This window comes from Lissotriton helveticus, chromosome 3_1 (assembly GCF_964261635.1).
Source record: "Lissotriton helveticus chromosome 3_1, aLisHel1.1, whole genome shotgun sequence".
NCBI classification, from domain to species: Eukaryota; Metazoa; Chordata; class Amphibia; order Caudata; family Salamandridae; genus Lissotriton; species Lissotriton helveticus.
Window position 1 is genome coordinate 955247586 of NC_136061.1, and position 16159 is coordinate 955263744.

The 16159-nt window shown below is 43.0% G+C and overlaps 1 protein-coding gene across 22 annotated transcripts in view; it reads right to left on the reverse strand.

The window, feature by feature from the left end:
* Window positions 1–16159, reverse strand: part of LRRFIP1 (LRR binding FLII interacting protein 1) — a 542422-nt gene that overhangs the window by 104151 nt on the left and 422112 nt on the right. For 15 of the 22 annotated variants that reach the window (XM_078681354.1, XM_078681350.1, XM_078681348.1 and 12 more), the window contains 2 exons: window positions 9977–10069; window positions 9483–9627 (listed from right to left, as the gene is read on the reverse strand). In XM_078681354.1, the coding sequence (XP_078537480.1) occupies window positions 9483–9627; window positions 9977–10069 (238 nt within the window). The remainder of the gene's footprint in view (window positions 1–9482; window positions 9628–9976; window positions 10070–16159) is intronic. The other 7 variants (XM_078681355.1, XM_078681352.1, XM_078681346.1 and 4 more) reach the window with 1 other exon arrangement.

Sequence of the window (16159 nt, forward strand, 5' to 3'; positions counted from 1 at the left end):
TTTTTGAGGAATGGCCCATCTCCATATGCTCTGTGCCAGCCGGAAGAGCTGTAGGGAGTGTGTTCCTCCTTTTTTTTGAATGCAATACATTGCTGTCATATTGTCTGTCCGGACTAGTACAGCTTTGTTTGACAGGTAATGCTGAAACTATTTAGGAGCTAGAAAAATCACCAGTAACTCAAGATTTATGTGGAGTAGTTTTTGTTGCATTGTCCATGTACCCTGTACTGTGGGATTTTGTAAATGTGCTCCCCATCCTGTGAGATGCGCCTGTGGTTAGTATCATCTGTGGAACAGGTTCTATAAACGGCCGGCCCTTGGAAAGGTTCTTGGTGTTCCACCATTGCAGAGAGCGATATGTCCGGTCGGCTACCACCACCAGATCTGTTATGTGTTGCTGAGCCTGATTCCACTGACTTGCCAAGCACTCTTGAATGGGACGCATTTGTAGTCTTGCATACGGCACTATGAAAATGCAAGATGCCATCATTCCTATTAGTTGCATAAATACTCGAGCTGGTAGTGAGTGTTGTGGCTGGAATCTTTTGATAAGATCCTGCATAGTTTGCATTCTTGCTGGGTTGGGGTATGCTATTGCTTTGGAGGTATCTATTGTAGCACCCAGATACAGCTTAGACAGGAATGGTTGGAGATGGGATTTCTTTTGATTTACTGTAAATCCTAATTTGTGTAGCAGACATATTGTTTGATGTGTGTGCTCTACACATTGGTTGTATGACTGATTTTATTAACTAATCGTCCAGATATGGGAAGACATGAATGTTGTCCCTTCTTAAGTGTGCTGCTACTACTGCTAGACACCTTGTGAACACTCGAGGTGCTGTAGTTACTCCGAAGGGGAGTACCTTGAATTGGTAGTGTTGACCTTCTAAAATGAACCTTAGGTACTTTCTGTGCGATTGATGTATGCGAATGTGGAAGTAGGCGTCCTTGTCCTTGAGATCTAATGTGGCAAGGAAGTCTCCCTTGTTTAGAAACGGTAGAACCGGTTGTAGTGTGACCATATGAAAGTGGTCTGATTGTATGTACAGTTTTAGGGGCCTTAGATCTAAAACAGGTCTGAGGGACCCGTCCTTTTTGGGTATGAAAAAGTATAGAGAATAAACTCCTGTGTTTTGATGTTCTTTTGGGACTGGTTCTATTGCATTCTTTTGCAGTAGAGATTCCACCTCTTGTCTTAGCAGTATGAGGTGTTCCTATGACATAGGACGCTGTCTGGGTGGTATTGTTGGAGGTGTGGAAGTGAGGTCCAGACAATAACCTGACTGAATTATTTGTCTTACCCACCTGTCTGTGGTGATCGAGTTCCAGACAGGTAGGGACTGTTGTAACCGTCCCCCGACAGGAGTGGAATGGTCTGGGGGGATGGAAGGAAAGTCACTGTTTGGGAGTAGAGGTGTTGCGATTGTTGTTTCCTCTATAACCTCCTCTATAATATCCTTTGTTAGGCGAGGTTTGGTTGGGTGTTTTAAAAGAAGAGGAGGTATTGTCAGTTTGGAAACCCTTAGAGGCGCCCCTGTATGAGGAGCAACGAAAGGAAGGTCTATGGGCTTGTGTTTGTAAAGCTCCCATGGAATTTGCCGTGTCTGTATCTTTTTTCATCTTTTCTAGTGCACTATCAACTGATGGACCGAAAAGATGTTCTTGGTCAAATGGCTGGTTTAAGATACTGGCTTGTACTTCTAGTTTAAACCCAGAGATGCATAACCATGCATGTCTACGCAACAATAACCCTGTGTTTATTGCTCTAGAAGCTGTGTCTGCGGTGTCGAGTGCACATCTTACAGAGGTATTTGTAATAACTTTGCCTTCCTGTATTAGGTCAGAAGCCCTGGTCTTGTATTGCTCTGGCAAGTGTTGCAAGAGTGACTAACTCATCATAATGAGCTCTATCATATCTTGCTAACAAAACTTGAGTGTTAGCAATCCTCCAGACATTAGCAGCTTTTGAAATGGTGCATTTTCCCGAAGCATCTAAAAGCTTAGTCTCTTTGTCAGGAGGTGGAGCATCTCCTGTTGTCCTGTTGTCTGCGAATTAGCTCTTTTTCTCGCATTTGACACTACTAGTGAGTCCAATGGCAACTGTCCTTTAATGTATGCTGGATCAGTTGGAGCTGTTTTGTATTTCTTTTCTAGTCTGGGATTAATTACCCTTGCTCTGACTGGGTCCTTAAATATTTCAGGTGCATGTCTTACCACCCCACTAAGTATTGGAAGTGTGGTTGTGGTCTTATGTGATGACATTAAAGTGTCCATTAGGAAATCATCTTCCATTGTATTTGTGTGTAGCTCTACCCCATGGAAAGTGGCTGCTCTATGAATGAGCTGCCTAAACTCAATAGTGTCATCTGGGGGAGATGGTCTAGATGGGTATACAAAATCTTGAGGTAGATCTTGTGCATTATACTCTTCCCATGGGTCCCCTGATGGCCCAGGAATATCATCTGGGTCATTAATGTCTTCTATGTGATGTTCACTCTCTATGTCCTGTGAGTAACTATCCCCATCATCCTCATCTTGTGGTATAAGACTATGTGTACTAGATGGTGAATGTACAGGAGAAATATCTACTGGTACTTCTTTCTGGTGAAGGGATCCTCATTGGTCAAATCTTTTTTCGGCGCCGATTTACAAGATATGGGGCTGAAATGCCTAGGTTTAACAGTGTCCATTGTCTTTGGAGCAGGTTTTGGTTTGAGTTCTGAAGACTTTTTCCTAGGATCCGTGCTGTTTGGATCCGGAGTTTTTGTTCCCGGAGTACGTTTCGACTCGTCTACCTTCGGAGCCGAAGTATGTTTCGGTATGGAACCTTCTTCGGGTCCACTTTTTTCGGAACCGGGGTGGTTTTTGGTTCGGTAGGTTTGGGAACCTCTTTCGGTGCCAAAATTGCTTTCGGTTCGATCACTTTCAGTACTGAAGGACGCTTGGTGCAGGTGTTAATTTGGGCTTAAGGACCTTCTGCTTTTCGGGACTGACAGACTGACTCAAGCCCGAGTCGACTGGAGGCTTTTTTGTATTCTCCGCTGCAGAGCCCGAAGGCGGGGCAATCGGAAGGTTTTGGTCGGTGTGCACCTGGACCCGAAGGTGGAGGTGGAACCGAAGCCTGTCAAGGTATGGTGGGGTGAATAGGGTCGACGTCTGTACTCACGACCTGTTGACCAGCTGGAAGATCTTCATCTTCGGATTGATCCTTGACTCCGGAAGCTGAATCCTCTGCTTCGGAAACGATGTCTTCGTGCTGCTGTTCTTCGGCGTCTACTTCAATTGGAGCCTCGTCTATGATGAGGTCTGGTGTCGATGAAGATGACTGCGCCATTACTCTTCGAGCTCGATGGTCCCTGATTGTTTTCTGGGACCGGAACGAAGCGCAGGCCTCACAGTCTCGACTCTCGTGCTCTGAAGATAAACAGAGATTGCAAACCTCATGAAGATCAGTGTGAGGGAATTTGTGTCCACACCGAGGGCACTTCTTGAAGGGTGTTCTTTCCATTAGCCAAAGGCCCAACGGCGCAGTTGGGCCCGACGGCCCAGATGAACGCTGGAATCGAGAAGTGAAGTCTCTATTCGACGCTGGTAACCGGAATCAATGTCGACGACGATGCCAATGGTATTTTGATTGATTTATGGATTCGAAAAGAGATCAGTAACGGGACCGAACGATGAACACATCAGAGCCCGATGGCGGAAAAAAACAATCTGAAGATGGAGTGGATGCCCATGCGCACTACGGTCTAAGGGCGGAGTCATCCAACAGACAAAGACTCTTTCAAAACAACAACAAAGTGTAATCATCCGGGCCCACCACCAGATGGTGATCTAATGCAATAGTGTGTGGTCTGCAGCCCATGTGCCTCGAACACATCTTTTTGCGTGCTACAAGAAGGGAACACAAGCCCAACTTTTGTAAAGACATTTAAGAAAGACACAACTTGTTAAATATCTTACTCTGCAAGAAAGTGGGGTTCCCTCCTCTTACTACCTCCAGGGTCTATACCCCTCTTTAAGAGTGGAATATTTATAGTGTATCCAACTAATATAGTACTGCTAGTGTTTCTTTGCATGGTGTTTTGAGGAGGCAGCTGTAATAGCCCTCAAATAGGTGTGGAGTGTACATCTTAACCTTTATCTTTTTCAACCCATCATTAGCATGTCCCAAAGAACTGAAAGACATACTGGTACCTCAGACCTCAATCCTGAAAATCTCAGCCACAATTGATTTCCTCTGTTACCATCAGTGGAAAGCTACCTACTTTTTTCAGAGAATGACACTCAGGGCTGCTCTCATTAAACTGTTAGGCACTTCTTTTGCTCCTCAGTGAAAGCATACATTTCATGTGGTTAATCCTCTGGTAGCAATTTAGCTAAAGCCAACATTTTATCCCTTTGATTCTTGTTGTAATGTAGCATTAAGTAAGTTTGACTGTGTTTCATTAATGCTATGGTCCTATGCATCTGGGTATTTGTATTCTTTGAGGACAGAAAGCTAGTAGAGTCTGGATTAATGGACCCCCCTTTTTAGCTTTATTGACAATGCCAGGATCTACTTGGTTCTATTCTCTCACACTGTAGATCATTTAGTGCAGATCTTGATTTCTATTATGATGGTAGCCAGTGCAATGGAAATACACTGTTCTGGTTTTCAGAAGGTAACCAAAACTGGCATACCCGCTAGAGCAATGTAGTAGGTAAGCTACCAGAGTCAAGTGTGTCCACTAGTAAATTTCCATGCAGAGGTCTATGAATAATACAATCTTTTTATATTGCCGCTGTAAACTATATCATGACATTAAAGGACTAGAGATCAGTAGGTATGAGCTTTGGAGTCATTGTCTCTCTACACATTTGGCTCCTTCCTGTAAATCTTCTGTTACATCTGCACCATGATCCCACAAGTATCTTCCCTTTGTAAAATTTCCCGGAGCGAGAATACCTAATTTAACCACAAGAAACCCTTCTCATATGTTCGGGCTTTTCAAAAATGAAATTAAGCTAAATATTTACAAGATGCAGCTCGTAGTATTGCACAAGACTGGAAGAGTGTTTAGGCGATGGGGAAAGAAATATAGGACTATGTATTTTTTAAGATAGCTTCTGAACTGCTTCTTATCTCGCTGGCTGTTTGGTAAGCAAACAAGCATTTTCAGAGCAGAAGGGCATGCCACCTAAAATGGACTGCCCTTGATTACGCATCAGTAAGGTTTTTGGCATCAACCATTTCTCCAGAGTGCCAACTGCGATTTAGAATCGAAACCGTGAGCACTTATGGCCAGATTACGATTATATGTGCTTTTTATCACACCTGATAAATAACAATACCACGGGGTATGTTATTTATCGGATGTGATAAATAGCACCTATTACGAGCTTCTGGGGAATAACATGGACATTTTGATGTTTAACGTGCAAAAATCAGCATGATACAGTAAATATTATGCTTTTCCCCTGTTAAATTTTTGTAGGTTTGACCTGCCGAAATTTAACAAAGGTTAAGGTATTTCATGCATCCAATAATCAGTGCATGTGTTAAATACAGCCAAACTCATAATTCCGACCCATGCACAAACCGGGGTTTATGCAGGTGTCGGAAAACAATGACCCACGTGCAATTCATCATTCGTGTATTAAACTAATATTAATTTTACTCACATCCTTACCATTGTTACTACAAGAACCATCACTCCAAGTTTGATTAGGCTGGCACTGAACTCCACTGTGCAATGAAAGGTGAGCGCAAATTCATTTCTAATCTGACTGCAAAGATTACTTAAGATGTGGAGTGCTACCGGCGTTTGAGTCATATCGGTGGAGCTATGGAAAGGGCCACAGAAACAGGAGCGAAGGAAGTAGAAAATGCAGGAGATGCAATGCATCTGCGCTATACAACTGTGAGTGGCATTTTATGGAGGACTAGGAGGTGGCAACTCACCTTATTCAGACAAAAGATGTCATCTTCAATTGGAGAAGTTACAGCATGTCATGATGCAGGGCAAGATGTTGTGGTTCGAATGTATGTGAAGTGTGGTGGCATTCTCAGTGAGCTAGGACCCTAGCTGCACCAAGGCCAGAAAAAAAATATGCACCAGCAGACATGGAGTTGGGATCTCCCTTTGATCTGGTTTGGGCATGACCCATTAATCGACGCGATTAAAGTACTTTTGCCACATTCACTATGATACCTGTTTACATGCTTTGTTCATTTTGCCTGCTTTTGATATGAAGTCAGACTTTAATTTTTATCAATTTACCATCCATTTTGGGGTTTAGTAGGAAGAATTAGCAACGGAGAAACCCATGCTGCAGGTAAGCCTGTACTCTATATCTAGCTCCAAGTGCTTCCCTGGGCCATTTTATTTAATCTTTTCCTTTTTGCTGCTTGATTAGCGTTTTTCTTTTCATTCTAATAAATCAAACCGGAAAATTGATTTGCGATTGGAAGTGAATGTGGAACAGTAATTGAAGATGTGCTAGTGGGATTTGGCAACTGAAAGCCATCATTTTGGCAGTATCTTATGTACTGCATAAGATATGATGCTATCCTGAAATAAGTATTGTTTTCATAATTTGATGGCACAGCGGCTCTTGGTGTCTGTGGCAAAGGAGAAAGACCCTGTTGCTATGATAAAAACAGAAACATGATGTACTTATTTAACAAAAAAGCCAGCAGACTTTTACTAAGAAACCAAAGATTTCTTACTGCAGGAACTGGGTACTGACAAGACCATAGATGAAGGCCAAAACACAGACCCACCAGTACTAATTGTCCCACTCAACAAATGTCACAATTGCCAATTACAGGCATTAAGTAGAGGCTGATTCTCTCAAGTTTACCACATCTAAGCATATCCTTAACCCAGATTACGTGTACTGGTCGCCAAGGTGTCATCAACATCGGTGTAAGGACTAACTTAATGGATTCAGTTAGAGCAGCCTGTGGACCAACAAGGAAAAATAAAAAGGAATGGAGGACTTAGACCCTCGGTGCAAAAAAATAGGCTGACCAAATGAAATGGAAGAAGTTAGAAACTGGACACTCAAGCTTCATGAAAACTGCCTAGGAATAAATAGCAGAAGCAGACAGATATAAAAACAGAAGGGCCGAGGAACTACCTCAATCTGCCTTCCTGTCCAGGTCATCAAAAAGTGAGACCAAGCTAGACTTAGCATACTTGACCCGACAAAACAATGCTTGCTCAGTATTAAAAGCTGTTTTGCCACCAGAATGATAGCCTCCAATAGCTTTTTTTTAATTTCTGGAAGGTGTCTCTCTTTAGGGTGTTCGGTACATCAACCAGTCCCAAGAATACTACTATTATTTGTAGTTTTAGAAAAGTCTGAATCGAAGCAAAGGATACTTAATACCAACTCCATACCCAGCTGAGCATACAGGCGAAGAATTCAATCACGTTGCAAAATTTGACTTTTTGAGAACCTGCAAGACCATTATGTGCATGGCTCAAAGGACTGAAGATCTTACGGGTGAGGTTTAGAAAATGCCTCAAAGATCCTAACTAGAAGCTGAGAATTGAAAACAAGAGAACCTTGATAGGCTGAACAGGTTTAGATTTTTACGGTGAAATGTAGATCTCTGTAGCTAAAAGGCAATAGTTCCAGTGTCATGACATCTGTGTACCTGTTTTATTTCAGTAGTTAACTATTATGAGGCAGCCTATGTAAGTGTAAAGTTAAAAATGTGCAGTCTGATTCAAGTAATTTGTAACCCAGATATTAAAGTCATTAAGGATAGTAGTTGGTTCTATTGACTCAAGTTTGTAAAGGGCTGTTGATGCCACTGACCCATCATCAAATATAGCTCAAGCTGCTAACTTGCATACAAGATTCATGCTTGTGAACTGTCCAGTGGACTGTGGCTGAGCTAGCCATACACCTGAGACACCTGTATCTGTTCTGAGCTGCCCCAACCTGAAGGTGTTTCAGATACATCAGTGTGGCAGGACATAATGCTATTATTTTCCAGCATGCCAGCACCTCTATGATCTCTAGTGTCATCCAGCATCACATACAAGGATACAACTGGTGCACGTTCACATGCAGAATGTTCTACTCTGTAAAGAAGCTGTGCTGAAGGCACCTTTAGAATGCTTTAAAGCTGTATTAAAAGTACTATCAATCATGGACTGTAAATAGAAGCAGGTTACTAATATGGTGAGGGGAAATTATTTTATTTCTGCATTTTATGGTGTTTCTGTGTGGTTCAGCATGAATTGTACACATACTATAAGACACTGTGTATTACCGACAGAGCGCGGACAGTGAGCTGGCTCTTCCCTAATTGTATGCTTTAGTGCCAGTTAAAAGTTATTTAGGGTACTGTAGGCAACAGTCCTTTGTGGCATTAGGAGCTCCTCGTGTTGTAAATATAGCTAATGCAGGCGAATGATAGGAAAGGTACGGCTTACAGCCAATTATGGAGAGAAGTGGAAGCTATTAGCTACTGTGATCCTAAATCGCCCAGGTTCCGTAGTCATCAGACGTGATATCTTAATATTCCAACCAATAATCAATCATGGTTGGTGGTAAGTTAACTTCATTGCGAACCACCTCCACAACTCCACTCTCTTTATATTGATATATTTTATATATTTTCAACAGCAATGCGCAGAGGTTTTTGTTGTGCGGTGTCTTACAACTTCGGAAGTCAATGCCATCTGCTACTTCAGTGTTGATGTTCTGCTATTTTCTGGAGACATTTAGTTCTACAAAGAAAATCATGTGAGAAATGCCACAGGAGCTTGTGTTGGAATTTACATTTAAGACAGGCTTGGAGTGGGAATACTGAAGGATGTAGGAGTCAGTAAGCAACTAGCTTTAACAAACACTGCCCTGGAGATTCTCTACTTCTAAAGTGATTTGGGTAGAAATGTTGGCAGCTTTCATTTGCCTAAAAGTTAAGTATTTACACTTCGGTAAATACGAATTAAAAAGGGGCACATTTTACTTTTCGTGGTAGCCTTTGGAATTGCTATGAGAAGGATGTTTAAAAAGAAGCACAGACTCTTAGCTCCCTTTTCATGGGTGGTTCTCAAGCTGCAGTTTTATTCTTGTGCTATGTGAATCAGCAATGAGCCTTTAACTAGACTTAATCATGCATTTTCTTTCCCACTTCATCCCAAACAAGCCTCCATTCACGAAGAATCAGATCAATGACTCACCAGCACTTTTACTGTATCGCGCAATGCACTCGGATATCCTTCCTGGTACATATCAGGATTTTGTTCCAAGAAGGCTACTAATCTACTGATACAGAAAATACCCATGTGCGCCTATTCAAAGAGAAGAAGCCTTAAAGCAGAGAAATGGACAGGATGCGATTGAAAATAAAGCATGCAGCATGCAGGTAAACAGCGAGAATACTGAAGATTTTAGACATTCAAAGAGCATTGTGCAAGATGAATAAGGTATTGCATAGCCAGACAGGGTTGTGGTGACTTGTAGGTCCTTACCTAGCGGCCCATCCCCTGTAGTCTTCGGGACTTGAGTAACATCTCCGTTAGCCTTCGTGGAAGAATCGACTAGCATTTCATGGTAAGGACCATCCAAAATTCCCCCATTGGGCGACAAGTCGGAGCTCAGGACAATGCCATGTCTCTAAAGTGACAGCAAAAGCAATTCGTTACATTAGGAAGATCAAGGCCAGCTTACTTAATCTAGATGGGAATCAATGCTGCAAATGAACACACTTATTTCAAAGGAGGATTGTGAAAATTGTAGAACAGTAACTCAATGTTTGTAAATCATGATGGACGCGCCAATATGAAAATATTACTTTGCTACCACGAGAACAACACTTACCACCAAAACAAACCAGTCAGTGTTGTACCCTGGATACTAAATTTCAGGCATAACGCCCATCAGAAATGCAATTGTAAGACATGATGAGATTTGATGTTGGGTAGGACCTCCCTCCTTTCCCAGGGTTACCCGCAAGACATCATACCTTCAGCTCTTCTTTCAGCACAGCAACTTCGTCCCTCAGCTCATCACGTTCACTCCTTATGGAATCAAAGAAATCTTTCTGCCTCTCTAACGCCTGAGTGTGCATCCAAAGGATTGAAAGCGAGAAAGTGCAGAGACAGGAGGAGGTAGCAGGAAAGAAAAGAAAAGGAAACACGCTGTGATACATGTGACAAAGGTGTTAAGAGATTCAGAAAAGTGAGAGGCAGTCAGAAGATAGAATCAGAACAACCAGTTGTCAAAGGAAGGAGCTTGGAACGCTCATCAAGCTTTTAATAAAAATTGGAGCAACATTTTTGTTTTTAGTCTCACCACACTGATCAATGGCTTCTGAACTTAAATTTCTGGGTGATTGTATCTCGCTTTTTCTGTCAACCGTATCTCTGAGCACCAAGAAGTAATTTCTAGACCTGCCCTTTGGAGCACACTTTAACAAGGCTAGAAATATCAATTTTTTTGTACTCATTCAAGCTCAAATCAGTGTCTAGTTGTACGTGGACGCTTTAGTGAAATGGAACAAACAGCTGTTCGGTTACAAAAACTGACCACCCTGATGTCCGAATACAGTAAGGAGAATAAAATAAAGATTAATAGAGGCAATACTGCGGTTTTGCACTTTGGATAGAGAACACCAACATTTTTCTCAAAATTAATAGAAAAACGTTTAGAGGATACCTCTCGCTACAAATCTGCAGAGATAATATTTAATAACTATCTGACATGTAAGACTTGTCATTTAACTCACAAATCCACTGTGTACCTTGGGACTCGCCGGAAAGTTTAATGCACAGAATGGCTGACTGTCCTTGGTTTCCGTAGTGTACGCTTATTAAAGAATGAATGAACAGTATTTGTAAGACACCCTTCACCTCAGTTTTATATGAGCGTCCTCTTACCTATCTAGAGTCAAACTTTAAATATAATATGCTGGAAGGTAAATGCTGGAAGAAAGCTTTGGGGTGCCTAGTGTCCTGATAGGGAGTAAATCAGTTAAATTATTTATGAAATTCCATAAGGTCTCTTTTTCGGTGAACTAGTGGCTTCACAACCCAAATGAGCTAAAGAGGTTACAAACAAACTGATAGTATTATTTAAATACATACATTAACAGAGTTGAAGATCAGCACAGTTTAATGTCTCCAGCTGCATATTTTTCTCTACCAAAAATTCAGAACCAGACTTTTCAAATTCTATTGAAGCCGATTACACGCAAGGAAACCCACAGCTAAATTTGTTAAGTAATCACAAAGTCCTCTTTCAGAAGGTCCACAGTCCAACTATTTTATGTATAATCCCAATCCTTTCTTAAACCGATTGGATTTATAGATGAAGAGTGGGTTGATGACCAAAAAGAACCTACATCTCTAGGGTTCGGAAGGTGATCGGCTCATCAAGTGCAAATATTGCCTGAGGTTTACAGACGGTTTGGAACGCCTATTGTTTAAGCATTCACACTGTTATTCTCGCAAGAAAAGCTTCAGTGGTCCTTATGGTCAGTGAGTATTTGAGGGATGCTTTGAAGTGTAATGTGGAACATGACTTGATTGGTTGTTGTTTTTAGTTAATGTAAATTACTTAAGAATAAGATGCGTTTCTTTTTCTTAGTACACATTCTCCTCCATTGCCATGTTTTTTCAGATCTGTTTAGAAGGCCTTAGTTAATTAATCATACCTGTTGCACTCATGTATTCTTAAATCTCTAACACTGTTCTTTTCCAACCACCCAAGAGGTTATTATTTCAAAAGCAAGAATGAGTTGTTTTTCAATGTCTATTGTAATCGTAATGGTTTTAAAATTATTTTTTCAGTAATGGAATGATCAGGTCTTTGCCGTGGCTGGCCGTAGGACTTCCAAGTGCTAATTGTGTGTAGTACTGAAATGTGAAAACTTATTTTAAGTTTTATTCCAGAAATGACACTTGGAGTTTCCCCCTCACAGTTCTGAATGTTCTTGTTTCATTTGCCTCACTATTTGAATTTAAACGCATACGCTTGGGTCTGAAACTGACCTTACTACCAGGAAGATAAATGTACTTTTCTGTTGGGCCTCTTACATCCAGTCTCTATGGTTGGTCTAACCCAGGCTCCACCAATAAGTAGCTAGTGAGCTACTGCTAGCTCTCCAGCTACCTATAAGTAGCTCGTCTACGTACAGCCCAGCCTACTTAATTATATGCATACCCAAACTGTAAAGCAATTTAATTTCCAAAATATATTTAAAGCTGATATTTGGGTGATAAATCATGTGGTGTTGGTGACGACTTATTACTAATATTATCACCTTAGTGGCAGGAGTATTGCAGCTATGCTTGCTATGTAATATCCACGTGAAGGCATACCACATCAACAAAGCCTTTTTACATTATTACCTGGCAACCGTGCCTGATGAATTGAGGTGATGACTGCAGATGATCTTGCATGTGGTGGCCTCTGATGTAATCTTGTCTGATGTGGTCACTGTACAACACTAAATATCATTAGTTTGGGATGATTTTCATTGAACATAAGTAGCTCCTGCAATAGAAAAGGTTGGAGACCCCTGGTTTTAGCTATGGCCACCCTGCCCTGTGTTGTTGGGACCTGAAATTGCATGGCAAATTAATACAGAGCGTGGCAAAGCCAGTTTTGTACTAGTGTTCTGGGAAAATGCTGACTTCCCCATTAATTTATGCACCCTATATCTACCTTCTAACGTATAACCTTATTTATGTATTTACATATTTTGCAGACTACAGAGGAGTAGGAAGCACCATTTTTGGAAGTGAAGATACCCTATGGAGTACGAGTAGCAGGGGTACCATAAAGATAACTGAGTTTTTATTCATAGGTCTGGGTCTCTCCTAGGCCCAATCTGTGGATAGACTTTACAGCAAGAAAATAAAAAGTGGGAGACAGAAAAGCAGCATAGCTTGACCAGAAGATTAAAGCAAGAAAGTGTATAAACACCTATTGGCAACATTTGTCATAGGTCCTGCATGAATTGCTTGTTGAATGAGTACAGAGAGGGCCATGTCCCCCGGGGTTAATTTCCCTGACAGGAACATGCCGTGGCTCTGTGCCTGAAAATTAAGTGAGAGGTTTTTCCCTGCAGAGCATAACAAAAGGCGATGCAATGGGATGATCACGTCTGAGCATACCCTGCCAACTTATGGCGAACAAAGCAAAACCAAAGGAAATGATGGACGGAGCGTTGACAATACAAGCACTCACCCCCAGTCAACTGATCTGGGTTTAATCCATCACCTTTGGTTTTTCTTTGTTCGCCCTAAGTTGGCAGGGTATGCTCAGACGTGAGTCCCTTGCTCACTTTGCCACTGGATTCAAGCAAGCCCGGCTGAAGACGGCTGTAATGCCAGAAACCGATCCTGGGAAGCTTGATTCGGGTCCAGGGAAGACATGGCTTGGCAGTTTGGGCTGGACTGTTCCCATGAGGCACAGGGTCAGACTGATTTGCATATGGCCATGTCTGAACTGGGGTGGCGGAGTGAGCTAAAGAACGGTGATGGATTAAACCCAGATCAGTTGACTGGGGGTGAGTGTTTGTATTGTCAACGCTCCGTCCATCATCACCTTTGGTTTTTCTTTGTTCGCCCTAAGTTGGCAGGGTATGCTCAGACATGAGTCCCTTGCTCATTTTGCCACTGGAGTCAAGCAAGCCCGGCTGAAGACGGCTGTAATGCCAGAAACCGGTCCTGGGAAGCTTGATTCCGGTCCAGGGAAGACATGGCTTGGCAGTTCGGGCTGGACTTCCCATGAGGCACAGGGTCAGACTGATTTGCATATGGCCATGTCTGAACTGGGGTGGCGGAGTGAGCTAAAGAACGGTGATGGATTAAACCCACATCAGTTGACTGGGGGTGAGTGTTTGTATTGTTAACGCTCCGTCCATCATCACCTTTGGTTTTTCCTCGACTAATACAGAATACAGAAGTGGAGCAAACACCCCGCACACGTGGTCAATCCAAGTAGAACAAGCTGATATCCTCAAGCCAAACACATTGTAGGATGGAACGGATGAGGCCAAGAGGTGTTTTGAATCCAGGTCTTTCTCGCCCCTTTCTGTGAATACTGCAAGTAAACTGGCATGGCCCCAGGGCTCGCTGTGGAAACGGGTGAAGAGGGCAATGAGCCATGATGCTCCTGACAGACTGAGTGAGTAAAGCTTATTAAGCCACCAGGAAATGATACCGTTCTGCCTATTGCAAGACACCAGCCTATAAAAAGAAAGGCGTGGTAAATGTGTTTTGTTGATTTTGGCCGATGATCAGAGCAAATTACTGGGAATGCCTTTAGGTAAGGAGAAACTACCCGGTGAAAGGATTGCACACATTTTCGATACAATTAAGTAGTAGAGACAAATAGCTGGTTTGTTGGTTCCTTCAACAATACAGAAATAAGTTGATTTGCTGCACAATAACACTGACCCTCTCCATAACACTTTAAACGTCTCCACAGATGCAGAGCTTTGAAATGGGTCAGCCTTTTTATTTACAGCCTTAGTCAGAGATGCTTGGGAGGGGAAAGTGTAAAGGAAAAAAAGACACCACAACTCATCCTCCAATCTTGGGCTTTCAAATAACACATTGGGACTTTCTAGATAAAGGGATACCTTCTACATAATCTTGTTTCACTGTTCGTGCCCTGAAATTGTAAGTTTGCAAAACTCCGAACAAATAAATACATTTAATTGAATTTGGTGCAAACATTCCTACAAGCAGAATCAGGCAAGACCCTACACCTCGGCCGCATTCTCCTAAATGCCTTTCAGGGTAGGCCTTGCCCCATCAACGCATCTATTTATTCACTATATGCTCTCTCATTGACGGGAGCAACCTGTCCTCCAAAGGAAGGGGTGAAGCAGAGGCGTGGACCCGACAACAGAGCAGCAGACAATAGAGGGATAATTATCTGGGCCGGCCTTCAGCATGGGCAAACTGGGCCCGCCATGGGCCAATTTGCTGAGGGGCGCTGGGAGCTGTGGGCATGAAGGTATGCCCACAGCAGTGCCCTTCAGATCTTGCTCCTGCCGCGTCCCTGCCTGTCCGTTTCAGTCTGATTTGCTGTTTTAAAGTGGTTTTAGCCCTTCATTATCATACAGCAGCCGATACTTTTTACAAGCCTTTAGCCTTTCCTTGCCCTCCCTTCACCCTCTGACCAATGTCCACAAATCCATCATCTGTGTGCTGGGTTCAGCTCTTGGTGATTTAGGAGAGCTGGGGGGAGGTGGGGGTCCTGGGATGTTTGCACTGAGGGCCTGGTCCCTGCTCAGCCAGGTTCTGACCCGTGAACACAAACAGGGCCCCCTAGTGCCTGGTTTAACTCACTACCATTAGCAAGGGCGCCACATTTCTTTCCGCCCAGCGCGCTATCTTAGAAAAGGCCGACACTACCAGCATGTTACAGTGGCCTGGCGGGGGCCACGCAAGGCAGTAAGGCTCTGTGTCCGGTTGACCGATGTCCTAAAAAGACAAGGACTACAGGTGAACCTTAGGCACCGCCCCATCGCCCGCCTTCCCAACCCAACGCTGTGCGTAGGTAACGCTATAACAGCTTCACCAATTACCACAAGTTACAATGAAACCTTCAATTACTTGCACAATTAGATATCATGTTACCCTGAAAATCTACACTGAACTCTCTTATAGAACCCTCTTATAGAGATGCCGCTTTAAGATGTTTTTTCGTCTCACCTTGTGCAGCCTCTGCCGTGAGCTGCAGTATGTTCGGGTGGTTGCGAGAGTCCCTCTCATGGACCAAGAGCGCGTTATTTAAGGTGTGGGAGAGGGGCGGGGCCAGCTAAGGTGGAGGGGTGACAGATGGGGTGAATTACATCAGAGACAGGGGGAGGGGAGAAAGGAGGGGGCCTGCGATTCACTCACTGGAGGGAGCAGCTGGCGCCTTGATAATTGCTGCCATATGCCAGCGCTCGCTCCCGCGAGGAGATCGCCAAACGTGCCGCGTTGCAATAGAAAGCAATGCAATGCGTGCACGTTTTTGGGGAGAAAAGCTCAGCGATGACATGAGGTCCTCTCCTATTCAGTGCATGTGTGCTGGGTAGGCAAGACCTAAAAAGGGGCTTCAACAGACAATACTTCTGCTGCATAAAAGAGTTCATATGAGAATTGTCAAAAATAATATCCAACCAAATATTCCACAATAGTCTGGA